At 49.3% G+C, this 24,013-nt stretch overlaps 2 protein-coding genes across 11 annotated transcripts in view; one reads left to right on the top strand and one right to left on the bottom strand.

The window, feature by feature from the left end:
• The window catches only part of Cog4 (component of oligomeric golgi complex 4), a 30,200-nt gene extending 20,329 nt beyond the window's left edge, over positions 1-9,871 (top strand). Inside the window, exons 13-19 of one of the 2 annotated variants that reach the window (XM_020161635.2) lie at positions 4,375-4,437; positions 7,045-7,161; positions 7,735-7,827; positions 8,395-8,478; positions 8,685-8,786; positions 9,039-9,167; positions 9,379-9,871. In XM_020161635.2, coding sequence (XP_020017224.1) covers positions 4,375-4,437; positions 7,045-7,161; positions 7,735-7,827; positions 8,395-8,478; positions 8,685-8,786; positions 9,039-9,167; positions 9,379-9,513 — 723 coding nt within the window. In that variant the 3' untranslated portion in view covers positions 9,514-9,871. Of the gene's footprint in view, positions 1-4,374; positions 4,438-7,044; positions 7,162-7,734; positions 7,828-8,394; positions 8,479-8,684; positions 8,787-9,038; positions 9,168-9,378 lie in introns of those variants that run through there. The other variant, XM_074055681.1, reaches the window with a different exon arrangement.
• Positions 9,081-24,013, bottom strand: part of Fcsk (fucose kinase) — a 37,398-nt gene continuing 22,465 nt past the window's right edge. For 3 of the 9 annotated variants that reach the window (XM_074055674.1, XM_074055675.1, XM_074055673.1), the window contains exons 4-25: positions 23,878-23,925; positions 23,363-23,413; positions 21,960-22,085; positions 21,529-21,601; positions 21,033-21,130; positions 20,552-20,632; positions 19,824-19,943; positions 19,470-19,641; positions 18,967-19,079; positions 18,362-18,463; positions 18,071-18,241; positions 17,539-17,603; positions 16,792-17,162; positions 15,876-16,086; positions 15,560-15,726; positions 15,251-15,472; positions 14,715-14,858; positions 14,434-14,553; positions 11,970-12,157; positions 11,793-11,892; positions 11,009-11,232; positions 10,128-10,839 (exon numbers count right to left, since the gene is read on the bottom strand). In XM_074055674.1, coding sequence (XP_073911775.1) covers positions 10,753-10,839; positions 11,009-11,232; positions 11,793-11,892; positions 11,970-12,157; positions 14,434-14,553; positions 14,715-14,858; positions 15,251-15,472; positions 15,560-15,726; positions 15,876-16,086; positions 16,792-17,162; positions 17,539-17,603; positions 18,071-18,241; positions 18,362-18,463; positions 18,967-19,079; positions 19,470-19,641; positions 19,824-19,943; positions 20,552-20,632; positions 21,033-21,130; positions 21,529-21,601; positions 21,960-22,085; positions 23,363-23,413; positions 23,878-23,925 — 3,054 coding nt within the window. In that variant the 3' untranslated portion in view covers positions 10,128-10,752. Of the gene's footprint in view, positions 9,206-10,127; positions 10,840-11,008; positions 11,233-11,792; positions 11,893-11,969; positions 12,158-14,433; positions 14,554-14,714; positions 14,859-15,250; positions 15,473-15,559; positions 15,727-15,875; positions 16,087-16,791; positions 17,163-17,538; positions 17,604-18,070; positions 18,242-18,361; positions 18,464-18,966; positions 19,080-19,469; positions 19,642-19,823; positions 19,944-20,551; positions 20,633-21,032; positions 21,131-21,528; positions 21,602-21,959; positions 22,086-23,362; positions 23,414-23,877; positions 23,926-24,013 lie in introns of those variants that run through there. The other 6 variants (XM_074055676.1, XM_074055678.1, XR_012441897.1 and 3 more) reach the window with 5 other exon arrangements.

The following is a 24,013-nucleotide window of genomic DNA, read 5'->3' as shown; positions in this document are numbered from 1 at the left end:
GCACCCAGTTTCTATCAGATTGTTTTGTTTTTGTTTTGGCAATACTGGGATTTGAACTCAGGGTTTCATGCTCTACCACTTGAGCCACTCCATCAGCCCTTTCCTGTGTTGGGTATTTTTGAGATATGATCTCATGAACTGTTTGCCCAGGCTGGCCTCTATCCACAATCCTGCTGATCCCTGCCTCCTGAGTACCTAAAATTATAGGCGTGAGCAACTGGTGCCTGACTCTGTCAGATTTTGAAATGATCTGTGACCCTAAAACTATTCAGGCTGTTACTTTCAGAGAAGAGCCTAAACTTGCTAATACCTACTTTGCCCCTATGCAGGAGAACCACATTAGTTGTCAGATCCAATATGAAGACTAAATAGGTACCCTTAATAGGCAGCACTGCCATCTTCCTGTCATTGAAAGTATTTTCCCTGGGCCTGAGTTCTGTTGATTGGGGATGTCATAGTAGTTGTCAAAAGAAAATCAGTACCAAGAACTGTTTACCTCTGAAATGTGATACTTATAGAAAACTTTGCAAAAATGTCCAACAACCAGTATCATATGATCATGAACTGACTTACATTCTTTTATTTTGTTTGCATTGTTTCTTTTTTTGTTGTTGTTTTGTTTTTTTAACAGAACTTACACTCATTCTTTCATTTCTGTGCTCAGAAGGTAGGCTTCTTGTAACCTACCACATCAAAGCTAGATAGATATCTTTGGTCACTTTTAGGGTTCCCTAAACCTAAACCATCTACCTTTCCAGTTCTGTTTTCTACCACATCCCTAAGGCTGGCCAGTGTGCCTTTACGTATTCATTGCTATATTAGGAACTCCCATTAGATAGTTTCATTGTTGGAAGGTCTAGATAGTAATGCCAAAAAGAAAGGTGATGTTAAATGCTTGGTGACAGATTTCTATTTTCCTGATGCCAGACACTTAAAATGTCATCACTCCCAACACAGGACCAATTTTTATGACACCTTGTTTCATTTGGCTGTCAAGATGAGTTCCCCAGCTGTACTGATATATATCATTATTCACGAGCAGGGGGTAAGCCCAGTGAATCTGTGCTTTACCAGGATTGTCAATACAAGGGAAACTTTTAAATCAATACTATTTGAACTCAAATCCATTTTCCCCTCATGACAACTATTCCTGTTGCCCTTATAAATGCCTTGGAAACAAACTGGACACCCAGTGTCTCAGACCTGTAATCCTAGCTACTTGGGAGTCTGAGATCAGGGAGGTCACCATTGGAGGCCAGCCTGGGCAAGAAGTTCAAGAAACCCCATCTCCAAAATAACCAGAGCAAAATGAACTGAAGGTGTGGCTCAAGCACTAGGGCACCTGCTTTGCAAGAATGAAACCCTGAGTTCAAACCCCAGTCCCATCCAAAAAAAATGCCTTGGAAACACTTACGTTGTGGCCTTCATCCTTCAGCTGTTATGACAGTGCATTTATTTCTCAGGAAACTTGTGATATTAGCAGGCTTGTGTTGTGCCATCTTTAGCCTTACCCATCCATACTCAGAGTGGCCTAAGGGGCAATGTCAGCAATGTGATTCTTCACTATTGGTTGCAGGATGCCAACAAAGGAAGCATTCTGATGAGAGGGGCTTCCCATTCTAAACTATTGGGCTTTTGGTATTCTGTTTTTGTTTTTGTTGTCTTTGAGACAGGGTGTCATAGCCCAGGCTAGCCTAGGACCCAAGATCTTCCTGCTGCCACTACTCAAGTGCTGGGATTATAGGTGAGCACCACCTTACCCAGCCTATGATTCTCCTTTCACCTTGAAGTTTTGAAGTTCCTGACTCATGCTGTCCTGGTCAGGCAACCAGCAGTCCAGTTCAGAAGTAGTGGGATACTCTCAAACATTGTAATTCCTCCTACTCATAGTTCTAGACTAGTATTCATGTGGCATTCACCTACTCTAAAGTATCCTCATTCTTAGCCAGGCAAGATGGCTAATGCCTTTAATCTAAGAGGAGGCAGAGATCAGGAAGATCAAAGTTTAAGGCCAGCCTGGGCAAAAAGTTAGTGAGACCCCATCTCAATCAATAAATTTGGCATGGTGGCATGATCCTGTGATCTACTCAAGAGGCCACAGGTAAGAGAATCACAGTCTGAGGCTAGCCCTAGGCAAAAACTGGAGACTCAGTTGGGCGCTAGTGGCTCATGCCTCCTGAGTAATACTGCTACTTAGGAGACTGCTCTCAAGAGGATTGCCATATAAGGCCAGCCCAAGCAAATAGTTCATGAGACCTCATCTCCAAAATAACCACAGCAAAAACTGGACTGGAGGCATGGATCAAGCAGTAGAGTACCTGTTTTGCAAAGTGCAAAGTTCAAACCCCAGTCCCACCAAAAAACTGGAGACCCACCTGAAAAATAACTAAAAGCAAAAAAAAGGACTGGGGGTGTGGCTCAAATTCAAGTGATAGAGCACCTACCCAGCAAGCATACAAGCACAATGCCCTGAGTTCAAACACCAGTACCACCAAAAGTACCATTCTTTTTTAAAAGAATCCTCATTCATTGGAGCTTTCCCGTTGTCCACAGGACAAAGGGCTAACTTTCAGCACAGTACTCCAGTCCCAGTCAGACCTTCCCCACCTCTGCAACTCTATATTGTGCCACTCCCTGAACATGTCCATGAACTGACTCTGCTGATCTCCAAACACCTTCTGAAGTTTTCTGCTACTTTGCCTTTGCTTACATCATCCCTTTTCCAGAATACTTTCATTAACTCTTTCAACAAATAGTTTTAGAACTGAGCTGCATAACAGGTAGCCACCACTCACAGTAGATATTTAAATGTACATTTAGACTGAAGAGTGTGGCTCAACTGGTAGAGCACTTGCATAGCAAGTTCAAACCCCAGTACTACCAAAAAAAGCTGAGTGTGGTGGTACATGCTTATAATCCCAGCACTTGGAGGGTAGAGGCAAGAGGATCGAAATTTCAAGGCCACCCTGAGCTACATAGTGAGACCTTGTCTACAATAAACAAAACAAAAACTAAATTAACTTAAATTTAAATTAAAAATCCATTCCCTGAGTCATATAAGCCACATTTCAGGTGCTCAGTAACTGCACATGGCTAGGGGCCAGTGTATTTGAGGGTACAAATTTAGAGTATTTCCATCATCAAGAATTTGACAGAGAGACAGTGGGGGTGAAGACAAACTAGATTCCTACCTTCTTGGGATCTCATTATAGATAAGAAACATAGCTAGCTAATATCCGAAAACTAAGTACCATTGAGAAAATATCAGTGGGCTGGGGGTATTGCTTAATGGTAGAATGATACAATTCCCTGGGTTCAATCCCCAGTACCACGGAGGGGTAGGGAACTTATGGAATAGGACAGTGAGCTAGAGAAGCTGATAGAGTGGAGCTTACTCACACTCATCTACTGTTAGAACTATGTTCGAGCCTTGTGAGTTTGGCTCAGCCACCAACTCTGCCATGGAGCCTTCTTTAAATACCTTAGACCAAAGCAGTTTTCCTTTCCTCTAGATGGCTGTAGCAGTTTGTGCTTTATCACATACTGCTTTTTATGATTGTTTGGTTTTTTTTGCACCTAAACTTAAAGGCAAATGAGTAATGAAAGAGGAGCCCTTGATCCACATTGGGGACCCTTGAATTCTAATGCTGGCTCTGGCCTTTTAGCCGAATATGTCCCCATATCTGTTTTATTTTTCTTCATAGCATTTATCACTATCTGACATTATATCATACATATATTTGTTTACTCTGATTCCCTTTCTAGAGTATCAACTCCATGAAGGGGATAGGTTTTGTTTTGTTTTGGGGGAGGTTTTGTTTTTGTTTTTTTGAGACGAGACTGTGAACTCAGGATCCTCCTTGCCTCAGTCTCCTGAGTCTGGAATCTTTTTTTTTTTCAGTGCCAGAGTTTGGACTCAGGGCCTTGCACTTGGTAGGCGCTCTACCATTTGAGCCATTCCTCTAGCCCCTTCAAGTCCAGGACCTTTTTAATGAATGTCAGACCTTGCATTCCTGACCCAGGTTTGCCAGTTTGAGCCCCAAGACTTATCTCAGACCTGTGTGCCTGAGTCCTTTCTGGTCTATAGTTAACATGGTTGTAAAAAGATTTGGAGCCTGTTCATGCTACCTATGCAGTCCAGATGGCTTAGCTGCCCTGGCATCGGGCACAGGAGAAAGTGTGAGCCTAAATTCTGCCTGATCCAAGATCTGCACATCCCACTTGATGACTGCAGTGCAGGCTTTCTTTTAGCCTGAGTCTGAATTCCAGCCAGCTCTTCACAGCATGAAGTGCAGGTGTTCATCAACCTGGCTAGCAGAGTAGGCAGCAACCCTAGTGAGCAGGACTCCAAGTTCTTCCTTCCTTATCTTCCAGGTGACTCTGAACAACGTGGAAGTCTGTAGTGAAAACATCTCCACTCTGAAGAAGACTCTGGAGGTACAGGAGAAATTGTCTATCAGCTTTCAACCACTGTAGCTATCCAATTTGACAGAAAGCCCTGTAAACTCATCCTGGTAGAGACCAAAACATTCTCTGACAAAGAGCTACACTTGCAGGGATTCACTGATGATTGACATGGTAGCAAGGCATCTGTGGACCTGTGAGGAAAGCTCTGGCCCAAGAGTTGGAAGATCAAGTTCAAATTAGATCTTCCAGCACCTATTTGTTGTGTGACCTTGGCCAAGTCCCTTAACTTTCTGAGCCTCAATTCTCTCTTATCTATGAAATGAGATATACATCTCTGTCCTACCCTACTTTGGGCTTGTTGGGTGGCCTTATGGAAAACAGGGTTGAAATTCAAGCACTTTATTTAAAAAATTGCTTTTTATGACTAAGCCCTCTTACAAATGAAAGAAATTAGATAAAGTTGACCAAATCATGCACAAAGCCAATTGCAGTTATTTTTTTAAAGGAAGACAGCAGAGTATTGTGGGAAATGTTTGGGCTTTGCGGTCAGATACCAGAGAGTTCAAATCCACTTGATTTTTGACCAGTTATGTGGCCTTAGACAAGTTCTGTAACCTCCCTGAGCCTCACTCTCCTGTCTTTTAAATGACTTCTAACCCAAAGGGTTGTAATGAGATGAATGTGGTAATATAAAGCACTTGGCACATGTAAAGCATACAGTAGAACTCATTAACTGTATTAACAGTTAAAAATGACAGTATAGAAAGATCACCCTGTAAGCCTTGGGAAATGAGGTGCCCAATTCTTCCCTACTCCCAGAATCAGCACCTAGGAAGGAGGGAGACTAGAGTCCTGCCTCCCTGGTAGGTCAGAGTATAGAGGATGCTTTGCAGCAGAGGCAAAAGGCTGTTTGCACAAGCTGGTGTGAAGTAGGAACTCAGAAAACTGAGGAGGCTGGAGCCAGCACACAGACCTTGTAGTTAATGGGGTTCCTGAAAAAGGCTCAGAGAACAAGAAGGAAGGGACTGTGTTAGGAATTTACCCCAAAAAGGCCATTAAGACTGGTAGAGTGGCTCAAGTAATACAGTGCCTACCTAGCAAGCATGAGGCCCTGAGTTCAATCTCCAGTACCACAAAAAAAAAAAAAAGGCCTTAAAATGGAATAAAATAAAGTGATATTCACAAATGTACAGATAGTATAGTGTCTGTTACCTCATGTTTTTAACAAGGCGACTGTCATTGTTTTTAGGTAGTGGAACTTTATTGTTCATTATTGTTGTAGTGCTGGGGATTGAATCCAGGGCCTTGTGCATGCTAGACAAGTGCTATACCACTGAGCTACATCCCTAGGCCTAAGTCATGGCACTTCAGATTGTATTCCTGGCTTCATCCTTAACATCAGTCTGTTGGGTACTTAAGTAAAATTTTGGGAAATGATAGAAATTCATAACTAATCCAGTAGAATTAGCTACATTGGAAAAAAGAAAGATAGCAAAAACCTGAAACAACAGTTCCCATAAATGAGATTCACATTTCACAGATAATCCTCCTTGGCCCATTATCAGCCCATAATGATAGGCAGGTCCAAGACCCATTTCCAGATGAGGTAAAAAGGCTTAAGGCCTAAGTGGGGCGTGCTGCCGTGGGAATCTGACTCTTCTGCCTGATAGACCAGTCCCTTTGCAGCTCTTCCACACTGCTTCTGCTATAGCCAAAACAGCACAAACTTTTCTAAGGAATGCTACAAGAAAAGTGGGCAGCTGCAGGCAATCCAAAATAGCCCAAGTTTCAAGCAGGACCCCTTGTGGAGTTTTCTACATCTGGCCTATGGTGCAGTAGTTAGGAACAAGCACCCTGGAGCCTGAATTCCTGAGCTAGAATCCCAGCTCTACATCCTACTGCTGTGACTTTGGTAAGTTATTAAATTATCTATGCTTCAGTTTCCTCATTTGTGCAAAAGGAATAATAATAGTACTTACTTTATAAGCCGAGTTTTAAAGTTCAAAGTTCTTTATGATAGTTTTTTTCTATGTGCCTGTATGTGTGCTTCTAGAGGAGAATAGGAACTTTAATAAAAGTAAAATGCTTAGAACAGGGCCTGCCGCACAGTAAGTACTTAAGTCTTAGCTATGACAACCTCTCTTTTACAACCAGACCAAAATATTTAAGAAGCAGAAACTATAACAGTAATAGTGTCTCTTGTGTGTCAAGCACTGAGCTAAGCACTTTGTGCATCATCTCATGCGACTCACAACCACCAAGGGAACAAGAATATGTACTCTCATTTTATAGACAGGGAAATTGAAGCTTGAAAACTAAATTACTTGCTCAAGGTCACTCAACCTAGAAATGTCTGGCTCTAAAGGTATAAAGAAATTTGTGGTATTTGTGTTTCTTCACTTCCCCTGAAACTAGTACCCCATATCACAAAGGGAGAAGTAGAAGCAAAGTGGAGAGCCACCAGAATAGAATGCAGCTTTCAGAAGGTCATCCAGAGCTCTGGCCCAGGATAAGCCATAGCTGCTCACAGAGAAGGCTGCAGGAGAAATGGCCATTTGCATATTGGCCTGCCCTACCTCTACTCACATTCCCATGGTGTAGGCATGTTCAATAATCTAAAGCCATATTCCCCCCTAGAGTGATTGCACCAAGATGTTCAGCCAGGGCATTGGAGGGGAGCAGGCCCAGGCCAAGTTTGACAGCTGCCTGTCTGACTTGGCTGCTGTGTCCAACAAATTCCGAGATCTCTTGCAGGTAAGCTCCAGGTTCACCTGCTACCCAGACCCTGCACCTGTGTGCTGCTCAGAAGAGACTGCTAACGGGCTTATGTGGGCTTCTTTGTACAAGGAAACAGGAAAGGGGGGAGGTCGTACCATACAAACCACAGAAATTATGTGAATCCTTTGAGACTACAGGCCCTGATGGTTTTTCAACAGCACAGTTGTCAACATTAACAAGCTAGTAGTGTCTGGTTATTGAGAATCTCCACTTGGCCCCAAAATGATAAGAGCCCTCAGAAAGATGCTCAGAGAAATGAACCACATTGTTACTCTGATTTTAGCCACAGGTGCTGCCCACATGAGGACTGTAAAATCTTTGCAGAGTTTACTAGAATAACTCAGGGTCTCATCTCTGAGCCTGAATCTGCATAGATCTGGAAAGGGAGACATCCCTGACTTTTATTAGCATGATAACCATCATGCTCCCCACAGGGCCTGCAGAAAGTCACAGACCTACAAGAGGACCCTGCAGTCAAGGGAAGGATGGAAGAGGAGAAGGGGAGGGGTAGGACATGTGTCTAATTGTCCTTGCCCTGTCTTTGTGCAGGAAGGGCTGACAGAGCTCAACAGCACAGCAGTCAAGCCACAGGTGCAGCCTTGGATCAATAGCTTTCTCTCCGTCTCCCACAACATCGAGGAGGTCAGCCTGACCACAGCAGCCATCAAGCCCAGGCTTACCCTTGTCTTCCATACCCCCCACATGAAAGACAGTGGTGCCTTCTGAGTAGACTAGGCCTACCTCCCTCCCCATGGAAGACTAGGAAGACTAGGTTCCTCCGAAGAAACAGCTTTCTATAGTTAGAAAGGCTCAAAGAGACATGTAAAAGGAGTCTGCCTTGATCTGATTCATCCCTTTATTGAGGCTCTTTTTGTGCCACCTATCATAAACTTAGGAGCTTTCTTTCCCTAACCTAGTGATTTCACACCTTTAGAAAATGAACTGCAAGAGGAAACAAATGGCCAGGAGCCTTGCCCCAGTATGTGGGCTACTACTATATCAAAGGGCTGCTTGCTGTGTAGAGTATGATGTAGCAGCAGCTCCCACCAGCCTGGGGCTTGAGCAGATTTTGAACTGAGGAGTCAGAAGCTACAGAGAGGAAGGACCTCTTAGATTCTATCACTAAAGGATTAGAGGTGGGTGGGGGTGAATGGTACTTAGAAAGAGGTCTGTGGCAAACTATCTCACACCCTTGCTTCCTGACAATAGGAAGAATTCAATGACTATGAGGCCAATGACCCCTGGGTACAACAATTCATCCTTAACCTGGAGCAGCAAATGGCAGAGTTCAAGGTGAGTGGAAGCCTTTAAAATTACCTGTCTGCCCACACCAGCAGCCTGCAGCTTATTATTCCTGCTATAGACTCCAAAAGTTCTACCAAGCTCCAACCTTGGAAACACTCCCCCATGGCCTCATGTAATTGCCCTGTCTCCCTGAAGACCAGTGTAGAGACAGAGGGGCTTGGTGGAATTCCCACTGATGTCAAGCCTCTGTGCAGGCCAGCCTGTCCCCAGTGATCTATGACAGCCTGACTGGCCTCATGACCAACCTTGTTGCCATTGAGTTGGAGAAAGTGGTGCTGAAATCTACCTTCAACCGGGTAAGTTCAAAGGGTCATGGGCCCACGGCTCTCCTCCTTTCCTATGAGGAAGACAGGTCATGCCACCCCAGATTTGTGTTCCCTCTGCTACCTGCAGGTCCTGTATATCTGCCCTGGCTTCTGAGGCACTAGAACAAACTAGACCCTTGGTGCCACCTGAGCCCCAGTTGGTCTTGCCTCCCAGTTCTGAGAGCAATTGAATGCTAGCTCTGCTTGGTCACAGGCCATGCCTAAGGCTGTGTTCTCTTGCAGCTGGGCGGTCTGCAGTTTGACAAGGAGCTGAGGTCACTCATTGCTTATCTTACCACAGTGACAACTTGGACCATCCGAGACAAGTTTGCCCGGCTCTCCCAGATGGCCACAATCCTCAATTTGGAGCGGGTATGTGAGGCTCCTTCATCCTAGCCAGGGAAAGGTGACTGGAAAGAGGAAAGGCAAAATTTGAACCCAGCCACTCCTTCATGCCTGCTAGCAGCCCAGTCCTGCAGGCCACTTTCCCTTTCCCAAGTACCCCTTTGCCTTGGTGGAGCTCAAGGCCTTCCCTCAGGATAGCCCCTGCCATGCTGACTGGTTTCTCTGTTCTTCTCTACAGGTGACAGAGATCCTAGATTACTGGGGTGCCAACTCTGGACCCTTGACATGGCGCCTCACCCCTGCTGAAGTGCGCCAGGTGCTGGCTCTGCGTATAGACTTCCGCAACGAGGACATTAAGAGGCTACGCCTATAGCTACCCATCTGGTCTATCAAACTTCAGGGCCTATTGAAGTTGCAGCCAAGGAGCTGCATGAGGCTATCTGGCTTGGGGAAGCTGACAGCCAGAAAATGTCTGGCCTCACCCCACACTCTGTCCTCAGACCTCGCTGAGTGGCACTGAGAGAAGTGGGAGAACCAAGACAAGCAGCATGCACCCAGCTAGCCTTCTGTGTGGGTAGTCATCCTCTCACCCTCACACACTACAGCATCCCACTGCCCCTGCCAGCCTTGGAGAATTTGGTGTATCTGGGAACTTGGGAGTTAGGTTTGACTTCAAAGAGAAGCTGTGATGTTTTATGACTACACATCAAAATAAAGATACTGCTTGGAGAGATCTTAGTGTGCTGGTTCCAGGGAGGGCTGGCCACTCTGGGGCAGGATAGGTCTACCACGTGGCACTGAACCATGAAGGCAAATGCTGAAGGCCTCAGTTTCTCCTTCCACACCACATCTACAACCCAGTATGACAGCAGGAGCCCTCATCCAATCCTGGATGGGCCCTCAGTACTAGAAGCTGGGGAATCTTCCCACAATACCAGGAGAAATGGAACCATTCCCAGCAAAAACAAAGTTTTCTAAGGACAACCCTGAAGGGTAGAGTGAATTTATTCCAAGAATGTCAGTCTTAAAAACCCATTGCCCACAGGGTCGGTGAGTCACTTGACACTGTTGGTAGTGTTGCTGGTTAAGGCCTGCGTTGGCAGGGACTTGCTGTAAGGACTGCACTGGCTCACTGTCACAGACCTAGGGATGGAGCCTTGCCCTCATCTCACTCTCCCAGGAAGGCTAAGGAGTAAGGACTGAACATGAAAACTGTAACTCTACATCAGGCCACAGGAAATGCCTCAAAGGGCCTCTGTAGGGTCAGTCTTAGCAAGGGACCCCCTGATACATCTGGTTGTCATCCCCTTCCAAGGCCCTCTGGAGAGTGAGACAGCCAAGGCCTAAACTGAGCCATGGGACTTGTAAGAACCGCACATGAGACTGAGCTTAGGACCTTCCTCAACCCACATGGAGCAGAAGCCAAATCTCAGCCACTGCCAGTCATGAGGTGTAGTCCTGTCCCCAAGCACTGCCTCTCTTGCCTGACTCTTGGTTCCTTTGGGAGCAGACTTGGAGATGGGTGGGGAACAGCAGGCTGAGAGCTGAGAGTTCCTGCAGAAGAAGAGAAGCTGTAACTGCTTCAGAGCGCCCAGCATCATTGAGATAGGTGTCAGGTGGAAGCCTCACTCCGCAGCAGCTGCAGACTCAGACCTTGAGTGTCCACTTCCACCAAGTGGATGCTGTACTTGCCGAGGCCCTGGATAGGACAGAGGTGTTTAGAGGGATCTGGGTAATTCTTAGGCCTTCTGGAGGCTGGACTGAGGCAGCATGACCAAAAGGACTTGCAGACATACCCCTGGTGAGTTAGCAGACCACCCCGAGGTCTTTTACCCCCACCAGCTACCAACCCCAGCACCATCACGTACCTCAGTCTTGGCCAGCACAGCCTCTAGAGCCTCTTTTTGCCGTGGTTCCTTGGTCAACAGATAGAGAAAGCCCCCGCCACCTGCCCCTGCCAGGCTCTGGCCATGCACGTAGGGAGCCAGGACATCCATCATTCGCCGCACTGCCAAGGGTTCACAGCCTGGAGCCATGAGTTTCTTCTGCTGCCAGTAGGAGGACAGGTACTGGCCCAGCAGAGGCAGACTTCCTGGGGTCGGGGCAGAAAGGAATGGCCTGGGCCAAGATACTTGACACCCATTCAGAGAGCAGTGTCAGGGTTAGCCCAGGTTCACTGCTGGCTGGAAACAGGAATAATAAAGCCCACTGCACAGGGTTGAGGACTAATGTGCACAAAGCAACTGACATGGTGTCCAAAACTGTCAGTATTCAAAAAAACTGCATGCTGGTGGAGTGGCTTAAGCAGTAAGAGTGCCTGCCTAGGAAGCATGAGTTCAAACCCCAGTACCAAAAAAAAAAAAAAGGCATACACACCTGGAGCCAGCTCCAAATTCAACTTCCCTGCAACTTAAACACAGGGTGGAGCGTCTCCCCCCCCACGCCCAGTAGGTGGGGCTGGAGGACCTTTCTCATGAGGCAAGTTTTGCCCTGAGACCCTATCTAAGTAGATCAGGGAGATGACAGAAGATCCCCAGCAGCCTACTATCTGGAGCTTGTGCCAAACCTGCAATAGCTCCTGGCCTCTGAGACCAACAAATGACAAGGCACTCACTCCAGATGACCTGATTTCTGGTAAAAGAAGCACCTCACCTTGGTGGAAGGCTTCAATGCATTCCTCCGTCTGCTGTACGAGAGCGTGGGCATTCTGCACCACAGCAGGCAGCCGGGCATACCAGCTCCTCAGTACATCCTGCAGATGGGGCAGAAGAGGTGCAATGAGGATCAGTCCCAGCTGAGCCATCTGCCTTCATTTGGAGCTGGACTCACCTGCAACAGATTCCGGGCCAGGCGGGTCTTCCCAGTGTACACCAGGAGCAAGTGGTCATTGAGTGTCTGGACAAAGCCCTGAGGCACAGTGATCTCCTCCACCTCCACCTTTAGTGGTAGCTGGGCCCGGGAGCGCCCCACTTTGATGCCAGGCATTAGGCCACCCACCTGGTCCTGCCAGCCGCCTCCTAGAAGTCCAGGACGCTATCACTGTTAGACCCTATCTGACCAACTTCACTCTCCCAGCCAAGGCTTATAGCCCTGTACCTCTGGCTAGGACCAGAATGGTAAAATAGCTTCCCCCAACTCTAGCTGGGACAGGTGAGCTATGCAGCTTCTGTCCCCAGACCTGGAAGCAGGTCTATCCCAGCAAAGGAAAGGGGCCACAATCTGGGGCCAACCTTGGAATTAACAAGACCTAAAATGCCTTGAAGACAAAATCTGAAATTGGAAATTGGGATAAACCACATCAAAGAAGGATTGTATGTTAACTTCTCCCCTCATAAGGGAGTTGCAGCAAGAAGCTTATTTCTTCTCAGTTGAAATAAGCTTATGTTGAAAATAAGCTTTTCAGCATCTCTCATTTTTATCTTATTTAACTGGAAAGAGCTATATACATCTTGCCTTAGTAATGAAAAGGGATGGCCCTTTTCTCCTTATATCTATGTAAAAATGACAAAGCAGAGGTGGTAGCACACATTTGTAGTCCTAGAACTCAGGAGGCAGAGGCTGGAGGATCATAAGTTCAAGGACAGCCTAGGCTATATAATGAGACCCTATCTCAAAAAAAAAAAAAAAAAAAAAAGGCTGGGGAATGGCTCAAGTGGTAGAATACCTACCTAGCAAGTGCAAGGCACTGAGTTCAAACCCAGTACCATTAAAAAAAAAAAAAAAGAGTCTGCCCTAACTGTCACTGATAAAAGTGACAAAGCTGGGTATGGTGGTACACATATGTAGTCTCAGCTACTTGGAAGGCTAAGGCAGAAGGAACACTTGAGCCCAGGAGTTCAAGGCCAGCCTGGATAACATAGTGAGACCCCATTTCAAAAATAAATAAATAGGAGCCAGGTACTGGTGGCCCATTCCTATACTCCTAGCTAATCAGGAGGCAGAGATCAGGAGAATTACAATTCTTCAAAGCCAGCCCAGGAAAATAGTTCATGAAACCCTATCTCAAAAATATCCAACACAAAACAGGACTGGCTCAAGTGGTAGCGTGCCTGCCTAGCAAGCATGATGCCCTGTTCAAACCCCAGTACCACCAAAAAAATATTAAAATAAGTAAATAAATAAATAGGGATTGAGTTGTAGCCTCAGTGGTAGAGCACTTGTCTAGCATGCCCAAGGCATTGGGTTCAAGCCCCAGCATAAATAAGACAAAATGAATTGCTTCTGGGACAAAACCTTGATGTCTGGGAAAGGGATTGCAAGGATTTAAAATACAGAATGCAAATGGCAAGAGGCATATAGAACTTTACAGCCAACATATAGGGGTAGACTAGAAATGTCAAGAACTCCTTAGGTGTATGTATCCCTCTCCATCAGAGTACTTGTCACAGTTTGAAACAATACTTATTTAAGTGACCATTCATTAATGTCTATCTTCCTTACACCCTATGACTACTTTTGAGGGTAAGGACCCTACTTAGGCTCATTTTATCCCCAGGACCCAACAGAGTGGATTACCAATAAATGGCTTAGTTGACCAAATCAATAACTTACCTCAAAAGGAAACTAAAAAAGCCTCCCCTCAGCTAACCCTTTTGTAAATGACTACCTATTATGGGGTATGGGTCATTGTGAAGGAAGGGACCTGGGCTGCAAAGGGATGGGAGTAGACACCATAATCAGGCACCTTTGTGGCAGTTTCCTTCTAGAGTCATGCTGAAGACAAGCCCTGGGGGGGTGAACTGAACACACTAGAATCTGGAACCAGACAAATCGCTGGCTGCTCTACATTGTGCTCAGATTGTAAGGTGCCACAGTTGCCAGGAACTGAGAAGCCTGGCACCAGAAATATCCCATTAGATCACAGCTTTGGCTGAGTCCTTACTGCCCTACCATATGGCCAAGGAGCAGTGAGGGGGTACAGATGATCACAGCCCAAGGGAGAGGCAAGTCACCAGAAGGACAGGTTTAAGATCCATCCTCTAATCCAAACCCAGCTCTGCCCCACAAGCTCTGAAAAACAGCCTGGATGGGGGGCAGAATAAAAAAGACTAGTACCTGGTACCAACAGGTACCCAATGCACATGAAAGGTGCAGCAGCTTCTGGCATTCAGTAGGTAGTCAAAAAACATTACCTGCTTCAAGGGAGAACTTTTCAAGTTGAAAACTACTAGAAGTCAAAGTGGTAAGAAGCACAATTATATGGTTCCTGGGAATCCCATGCAAATCCAGGGAAGCCCCCCACAGCCCTTGGGAAAGTGCCAGAGATCACTCCCCACCCCGGGCCATCTCATACCTGTGGTGAGCACCTGCTCCAGATGCAGCACTGCGTGGATCAGAGCCTCCGTGCCCACTGCCCGGCCTGCAACCCGCTGCAAGGCAGCCAGAGCAGCACCTGCCAGGATGCTGCTGGTGCCTGCAGGGCATGGAGGAGGGTACCAGGCATGAACCATCTCTGCCAAGCCCAGTCCTGCCCCACTCCCTCTATACTGCACTGAGGCCAGGGAAGGGGATCACAAGTGAAAGTGAAAAGCTGCAGAAGAATAGGTGAGCAACAGGGGGCCAGGATCCACTCACCAAGACCAGAGCCATGGGGCAGCTCAGACCAGGTGTGCAGTTCAAAGCCACCCCCAAAGGTATGCAGCAGCTGTTCACACAGAGAGAGTTCAGAGCGAATGTGCACAATCCCCGCACAGATAAAGGCTGCCTTCAGCAGGGCCCCTGTGGAGAGATGGGCATAAAGCAAGCAATTTGGTCTCCTCACACCATTCAGACAGCCCACTCTCCCTGTAACTTCCCAGCTCAGGATGGGACTCATGTGGTGGGACAAAAGCCCAGTAGCAGTGCAGGCCTCATCCTCAAATCACAAAAGGGCATCCAGGTTCCTTAACATAGGCAAATGTGTCACTGCTTTTTTCTGTGCCTGTAGGTGCCTAGACAAGATGAATTCTAGCCCTTCCTTTCCTTTGGGACTCCTCATCCACACACTTGCTGGCCCTCAGGTCAGGTCCCCATGACCTGCAGTTGTCCATGGAGGGATCTCCAGGTTCTGCCCCCATTCCAGCTGACTATGTATGCCATTCCCACAAGCAGATATCCTGGAGTGTCCTGACCTGGGGAATGAGGCTGGCAGTAATCCTGCAGGTCGTCCAGGCTCCGGCATACTATCTTCATGGCCATCTCTTCCTGTCGAGGCCCCACTGCCAGCCACAACTCAGGCTCCAGGATACGGCGTGCCCTGGCCCCGATGGGCCGGCGGCCATCCACTCTCACAGCCAAACCCAACACTGCCCCGCCAAACTCATAGGCAATGGGTGGCGTGTCACTCCAGCCTCCTAAGGCATTTTTACAAGCTATTCATAGAGCCTGATGGCCTGGCCCTGGAGAAGTTACCCACATCCCCAACCACACAAGGGGCTCACCAGAGAAATCTACACGGGCTGGGCACTCAGCCACCACCCACTGCCCAGGTGCTGGCAAGTCCACTGGCTCCGTGGAGACAAAATGCTGGGCTGTCATCACAGCCTGGCGGATCAGAATCTGCCCAGCCCCCTCGTAGTGGCGGGCAGCTCGCACCAGCAAGGCTGGCCTGCCAGGAGGGAAGACAGATGGCAGCAGGAGCCCCAAGCTGGGGGCAAACTGTCCAATTTGGAGGACTGGAATGCCCTGGGCTTCCACCATCAGGGACTACATCCCTGGATAGTTTCTCAAAGGGCTCTGACGTTGATTAGCACCCACCTGCTCAGCCACTTGTCCCTCTCCTGGGCAAGTGCCTCCACACCTCCTGCCAGGTCTCCACACTCCAGGTATGAGAAGGGCCGCACCCACTCAGGGTTGGCAGCCGGCCCACTCCGCAAGCCTCCCTGGCCCTCTGCCATGCAGCCCAGTACGTCGGCCACACAGGCCAGAGCCCGGGCTGCCACACCAGGGTTTCCCGCCCCAGCTGCAACTGAGGGACCAGGAATTAGGGGAGTCAGGGAAGGGGACTGGCCTCCCAACAACCTCTGTCCCCAAAGACTACTCAACAGTTCCCAAATGCTTCAGACCCCTCACCCCTCCTAGCTTCTGCCTAAAATGTACCCCTCCCTATGAATGCATCCCACTTTCTTTCCAGAAAAGTTCTCATCCTGCTATCCCCAGTTGAAATGTGCCCCATCACCCCCACCCAGGACACCATAATGGTTAAGAGCTCAGGCTCACAGTCAAACCACCCGGGTTCAAGTCTCAGTCTCTTCTAGCTTTGTGGCTCTGGGTGAGTGACTTAAATAGGGACATTGTTCTACAGTTCCAATGTTCTGCAGGACCACTGATGAGATTCAGCCTCCGAGACTAATACTCTGAAGCTCCAGCCGGTGTGGGACCTCAGGTAGAGCAGCCCAACTGCCCCACAGCCCTCCTGGAGCTCTGCACCCACGTCCTCGCACTTGGTACAGAGCACGCAGGTTTGTGGATATTGTGGACCCAGAGGCTCAGCAGCCAGCCCACAACTCCTGCCAGACCCTCTGCTGACAGGGATGAAGCTCTCCAGATACCCAAAGTAAACTCCAGTGTGTCTCTCTGTTGCCCTCGTCACATGGCTCCCTAGTCCCTTCAACAGGCTGAGTGGGTCCTGACCATGGTCTGACTCCCTAGCACTAATGCCCAGCACACTCACCCTGATCCAGCGTGGTCAGCAGGAGCCCAGGGCAGCCTTCTCGGACAGCAGCCCGGATCAGCGGCCGAAGGCAGAGGTCCTGCCGGGCCTCCAACACATGCCTTGCCTTTTGCAGGGCCTGGCAGAAGAACAGGTCCCGACGGGAGGCTAGGGTGGCAGCCCGGTCCAGGTGTGGCTGTAGCTGCTCCCAGGATAGGCGCCAGGAGGCTCGCCAGGCCTTGAGGGCCTTGCCACCATCCTCCTGGGGGTCCAACATCCATAGCATGTCCTGGGGCCCCAGGGCCCTCGAGGGGTGCAGCACAGGGAAGAGGCGAGCACTCAGAAGGCAACGCTCTGTAGGGAGTGTGTCTGGGTCCCACAGGTCCCAGTCTCTGAAGGGCAGAGAATATTAGTGGGAAAGAAGTCAAGGCTCCCACCTCCTCCCAAGCTCTAACCAGCTTGTGAATTCATGGGGACAGAACTCCAGAGGCAGCACAAATGAGCAATTTGGAGGAGGTGGCCACACTGCCCTGCCACCTTTCCCAGGTCACTAAACAAAAATCCCCAAATCAGCACAGCCAGTGCTTTGGAGTTGCCCAGAGTAAAAGTGCTAGAGAGAACCCAGTGGTCTCCCAACTACCCCAGGCATGGTAGGACTGTAAGGGTGACTGGCAAGGCTGCTCTGGGGTAGGGGAAAGGATAAGCCTCACAGAAGAGCCCACACTGGCTGCGTAGGCCCACACAGGCCTGCCAGGGCATCCGGCTTACCGAATGCCTGTCTTCTTGAAGAATTCACTCCATGATATGTTGAGGTATGTGCCTGCCCCCTGTCTCTGGGGGAAGAAGAGGAAGCAGTCAAGGCTGCACCAGTCATGGGAAGGAATAAAGGACACCAGGCCAGAGGGCAGGGAGCAGCTCCTCCAGCTGGGACTGAAAGAGGTAGGCCCATACTCCAGCAGGTTCTGAAACTACTTAACACTTCTGCCTGGGTGCCTGGAATTTACAGCAGAATCCTGGGTTCCAGGTTTGATCCACTGTAACTGTCTCTGGGACCCAGGCTGGGCCACTTCCCTCTCTAAACCTGTCTCTAGTTTATAAAATGGGGATAAAAATCCCCACCCAGCCCACCTCTAAGAGCAGAGAAGAGGGAGGCAAAAACCTATTGAGACTACAGGCCACACCTCCCATAGGCTATCCCCCAGGCCAGTCCTCAAGGTGGTGTGCTGTGGAAGAGAGATCCCTGGGGGGGGCTCCCCAAAGCTTGAAAATGGGAGTGAGGGCATGTTAGGCAGGTGCCTACTTCCCAGCTGTCCAGACGACCAAAGAGGGTGAAGGCTCGGCTCAGGGAACCATGTAGCCGCACGTGGTGTCCCTGCAGGACAACATCACACAGCTTCAAGCCATGCAGTGCCTCACACTGGGCTATGTCCAAGCCACTCAAGAAGCAACCGGTGTCAATGTAAATGGGGCCCTGGCAGAAAGAAGACAGGCATACTGGATGGGCAGGTACCTGCCCCGGCCCCCACCCACACCCAAAAAGAACATCACTGCCTTTGCCTCCCCTCCCTCTGCCTGAGCTGTTATGCCTCACCCGCAGGTGGCAGTGCTGCAGAACACTACCAGGCCCCAGGTGCACAGGACCCTCCAGAAGGCAGCTGATCACGGAGCATCCAGCCCCCAGGAGCTGTGGCTCCTGTGAAGCCAGAAAAGATCATGAGGGCTAAGGGTCAAGGGCAAGTAGCTGCCCCAATTCTTCCCCCACACCCAAGTATCTGCATGTGAAGCATTGAGGCCTGCTGCTCCCTGCGACCTTCAGCCAGCCAGATCCTTCTCTCAACCTGTCCTGGCTCCAGCCTGAGGCCTGTTCCTCATTCTACCTATCCAGCTACCCCCACCACCCAAGGGCCACCCCTGAACCCTAGCTGCCCCATTCCTCAACTCCACATGTGCTTCTCTCTGCAAAAGGTCTTCCTCAGTTCTCAATCAGGGAGACCTTGAAGGAAAATCCTAACTTGGCCTCTTATTTGCTCTGTGGCCTTGGGTAAGTTACTTAGCCTCTCTAACCTCCAGTGTGTTGTGTATAAAATGGGAACAATCACACCTGCACTCAGGTAATCTGTTCCAAGCATGACCTATTCCCTTCCCTGGAGCCTACATCCTGATCCCAGTCACCTCTGAGGGGCAGGCAAGTCTCACCTCCACCTGAGAGTGAATGATCTGGGGCCCAGGGGCCCCAGGCAGCGTGTGGCTATGCAGGAACTCACTGGCTGAGGATGTCATGTAGCTGTAGCTGCCATCAGGAACATACACTGTAAAGATACAAGTATTGACCCCAACCCTATGCCTGCTACAGCTTTGGTGCCAGGCCAGGGATGAGGGTATGTCCTACCAGCAGACATACCCTTATCAGACACTAGGAGGGAAGGCATGGCAGTGAGCCGGTTGGACCAGTGGGAAAGCTGAGGTCTAGAGGGTCATCACCCTACCCAAAGCCCCACAGCTAGCAAGTGGGCAGACTGAGATTGGAGCCCAGAAAAGAGACAAGAGGCAGATGGGAGGAGAGATAGGTGTCTCAGCAGGAGGGCTCTGGATGGGGAGAGGGTAATTGGGCCCCTGGTCCAGAATGCAGGGGAGATCTCCTCATGGAGGTCCTCACTCCAATGGTCTCCCCACCCACAGAGCCAACAGGCAACACTCACCCATGGTAAGGGGCTGATCGCGAAGCTCTCTCCACAGCTGGGCCCGGGCACCCTTCAGATAACTTGCTACATCTGTGTCACCTTGCCCCATCTCTGGGGGCCGCCCAGCCAGGAAGTCCTCCCTGCTCACACTCCGAGCCATGCAGAGCAAGATGTCAAAAAACAGAGACAGCTGGGGAGAAAGGGGAAGGTAGTTACTGGGGGAGCAGCAGCTGGGCCCTACAGCTGTAAGGCCAAGCCAGGGCAGTCCCATCTGCAGAGATTCTGACCCAAAGGGAGGGAAAAAAACTACCCTGAGATCACGCAGAAGCTCACTTCCAGTCAGAGTGCCCCAGTCACTCTCCCCCCAGTCACCTGGACAGGCCGAGCTCCAGAGTCCAAGCCCATGTAGGTGCAGGCATCCAGGGGTGGGCTCACGTGGGTGGCCAGGAGATGTTCAGCAGTCTCCACAGAGAAGAAGACAACCCCAGAGACCTGGAGGAGTCCACAAGGGTCAGGAAGGGGACCCTGGGAACAGCTGAGGCATGAATTGAGGAGGGCACATGTAGATGGGACAAGCAAGGCCAGGTGCCATACCAGGCAGGGACGTCAGTCTTCTGAGCCTCTCAGCACCCAGACTCCAGGCTTACTTGAAACAGCTCCCACCAAGGCACCTTCTGGGACTCTCCTCACTTCTGGGACTCCCCTCAACCTCAGGCCTCCTCCCAACCCCATTCTTCACTTTCCCCACAGTCCAGGCTCAGACCCTTTCCCAACACTTCCATCATTGACCTTTATCCTGGAAGCATCTTTTCAAAACTGGTTCTGTACCTCCTGCTAACGGTATTCCCTGACTTGCTCACATTCTGGTTCTAGACTTTCTGGTTCAAGGCCAGAGCCTTAATTCTAAGGCTAACCCTTCCTCAGATTCTGACTCCAGCGGTACCCCTGAATGCCAAGTGCAGACCTCTCTCCGATTCTTGTTCTAGCTAGGATCTTCTGGAGGGAGTGGGACTCCTCCCTCAAGAAACAAGAGAAACTCTCCCTCCCCTGTCCCAAAAGGTCCCCAAAACCACCCCACAACCCATGCCCAAGAGACATACCAATGGCACTCGTCCATCAGGCCTGACACACCGCTGTATCTCTGCCTCAGTGCCCTGGTAGTAAATGTCCAAAACAAAGCCCTATGTGGGGAGACAACAGAATTAGGGAAGGGAATAAAATCTCTTTTATTCCTAGAAGGTGGGCACAGCCATAGGTGTTAGCAAGTGTTTTCCAAGTAAAAACTTAAGAATGCAAGTCTGGCAGGTACCAGCATATTGATGAGGACACAAGATGTACTCCAGAAGGTTAAGGCAGGCTTTAGTTGTCATCACAGCCTCTAAGCCTGAGCAAAGCCTGGCATGCAGTCAGTATGAAACACATTTCTGGCAAAGAAGTAAGTAAGCACCAGGGATGCTGCCACAGAGGGAATTTCTATCTCACAACAACATGGGAAAATTCAGATCAAGAGGTTGTCTACAACACAGTACTGGAAGGCCAATCCCAGTCCCAGGCCTGCTCAGCTGCAACCAGGGGCACTACCTGTGAGTCAGTGAGGTAGACACCATGATTCATAGCATAGGTTGGGCTCCCTGGAAAAGCAATCACTCTGGCTCCCCGGAAGTCATCCCAGCTGATGCCTGTGGGGTGATGCAGTCAGAAGGCTCTCAGGGGCCCCAACCCAAGGCAGGGAGTCCCAGCCATGAGGAGGCAAAAGCCCAGGGATAAGGTATTCAGGCACCTCTAAAAGGCAAAAATGTTTTCCAGAGCCATTCCAAAGTCATCCTTCCAGAGGAGAGAATGACAACGACAAAAATTTATAGGGGGAAGGGGCAGGACAGTTATACTCATTGAACAGACAGACAAACTGAGATCCAGCAGGACAAGGCCTGACTCTTGGTCTGGGCTTTATTCTCCATACCCTCTGACTCCCTTTTGAATAGAACACTGGGGCAGCCAAGAGACCAGGTGGGCTAGAAAGCCCAAGCCAGCCCAAGCTATGACAAAGGAAGGTGGTCCCATGCCAATTCAAGCTCACCAAGGTTTGGAGGAACAGACAGCAGCATGTCAGTACTGCAGACCCATACACCTGGTGGGGAGCCTGGGCCCAGCTGCAGGGGACAGAGTGAAAGAGAGAACACAGCTGGTGGCCTGGCCCAGCCTTTCCTTCTTTCCCTCATCCCCATGTCACTTGTTCCTAATGCTCTAGCAGCCAACTCATCCAAAGGGTCTCCTCTGCTGAAGTGCTAGGGCCTTCTGAAGACCAGTGATATGATGCTGACCCACCCCTCTGACCCCATGGAGCCACACCTTCCCCAAAGGTGGCCAAGACTAATTTCTTGGCTCTAACTAACTGAGCGCCCCAAAAACCACTCTTCCTGGGGTCTCCCATCCGAGCCAGCACAGACCCTATCTGGTGGTGCAATAGGGGAGAAGTGTCTCTGAGATTAGGCCCCCAGGGCCACTCACTCGATGGGTCATGACGTCCAGCAAGCAGTCTAGGTTGCAAACCAAGGCCTCCACAGGAGCTTGGGGGTTCTCCACAGGAAGGCAGGTGAAGGCCCTGCCACAGTCATCGAAGGGGAAGTCTCGGCCCTGGAGTGGGAGCAGGGATTAGTGAGGGAGCCCTTAGGGCAGAGAAACTGGGACACCTCACAGCTGTGCAAGGGTGACAGGCATTAAGTAGAGGATATATAAAAAAATGTTATCTCAGCTGGATGCAGTGGTCATGCCTATAATCCTAGCTACTCAGTAGGTGGAGATGAGAGGATCGTGGCCAAAAGTGTTCAAGAAACCCCATCTCAATCAGTAAGGTGGTGTGCACCTATCATTCCAAGATATTGGGAGGCTGAGATTGGGAACATCATGGCTCCAGGCCAACTTGGGCAAAAAAGTTTGCAAGACCCCATCTCAATGGAAAAAGGCTGGGCGTGGTAGTACATGCCTGTCATCCCAGTGGCAGTAGGAAGCACAAAATAGGAGGATCGTGGTTCAGGCCCTCCTGAGCAAAAAACGAGAGCCTTTCTCCAACATAACCAGAGCAAAAAGGACTGGCGGCATAGCTCAAGCAGTAGAGTGCCTGCCTAGCAACCACAGAGCCCTGAACTCAAACTCCAGTAACACCAAAAAAAAATAAGTGAGATCATTCTATACAAACTTCTGTCCCCAGCCCTTTTCACTTAACAATGAAAATACATTTCACTGAGCACTTAAAGTGAGCCTGGCCCTGTTTCAAGAATTCACGTGCATCGTCTCAGCATATCCATGTCCCCATCTACATCTGCATGAAGTAGGAACTGCTGCCATCTTCATTTTACAGATGAGGAAACTGAGGCCTAGAAAGAGCCTAGTGACTTGCCAAGGTCAATGAGATGATAAGCCTCATTCCAGGTTAATGCACACAGATAGAGAAAGATGGGCTTTTCTTTTTGGTAGAGAGATTGGGGTTGGGTTTGAACTCAGGGCTTCACAATTGCAAAGCAGGCACTCTACCACTTAAGCCACCCCTCCAGTCCATTTCGCTCTGGTTATTTTGGAGATAGGTTCTCTCAAACTATTTGTCCAAGCTGGGCTCGAACTGTAATTCTCCTGATCTCAACCTCCCAAATAGCTAGGATTATAAATAGCCAGGCATGAGCCCCCATGTCTGGCCTAGATGGGCCTTTTAATCTGTCCAATATTTCACCAGGATTATATGCTATATATACCTACCCAGTACCCAGTTTTTAGACATTTAGATTAATTCTGATTCTTCTGGATTTGCACAATGAACACTTTGATGCACACAAAGGTAGAACACCCCAAAAGTCCCACACAATCCTGAGAACCAGGTTTCCAAACTCTTTAAGACCCATGCCCCAGATTTCACTTACCATGTGTAAGATGAAGATCCAGGCTGAGTGAAGGACATCAGATGTGACCACCTGTCAGGAGAAGGACAGCCCTGTTGACAGAGGCCTTAGGAAGATGGCACCTGGATTATGGAACCCTCTAGTCCAAGGAGGAACCCCCAACACAAATTCACTCATGTTTCAAAAAGTCAAAAGGCAAGGTCAAGACCAATGGCCACAGGCAGGCAAGAGGCAGCCGAGGCCTGTTCTGAATAAGGGAGCCCAGCAGCCCTCTACTTGCGTCACCTCCCTGCCCTGTGTGATGGGAGATTATTGGCAACAATTATAGGCCAGCTGGGTGACTAGAAGGGGTGTCAGCTCCATAGGAACCACACAGTATTGCCATCCTTTGCCTATTCCTTATTCAACTGCCAAAGCATGGCTATGCCTGTGCCCATCCTCACTCTCCATACCAGGGTGATATACAGACAAGGGGCTGCGTGAAGTAGCTGGGGGCGGGGGGTGTGGGATACAGCCCAGTGGGGATACTGACTCACATGTTCTGCCCAAAGGAGAAGCCACATTTCAGTTCCAGTGAACAGGTGCTATGTGGGAGTGAGAGCCCAAAGTTGGAAGAGCTTTGGAAGTTGGAAGAGGCCAGACAGTCTCACAACTTTCTAAAAATACTACAAA

Source organism: Castor canadensis, chromosome 15 (genome assembly GCF_047511655.1).
Source record: "Castor canadensis chromosome 15, mCasCan1.hap1v2, whole genome shotgun sequence".
Classification (NCBI taxonomy): domain Eukaryota; kingdom Metazoa; phylum Chordata; class Mammalia; order Rodentia; family Castoridae; genus Castor; species Castor canadensis.
Note: the sequence above shows the minus strand (reverse complement) of the source record. Positions and strands in the feature narration are given on the sequence as shown.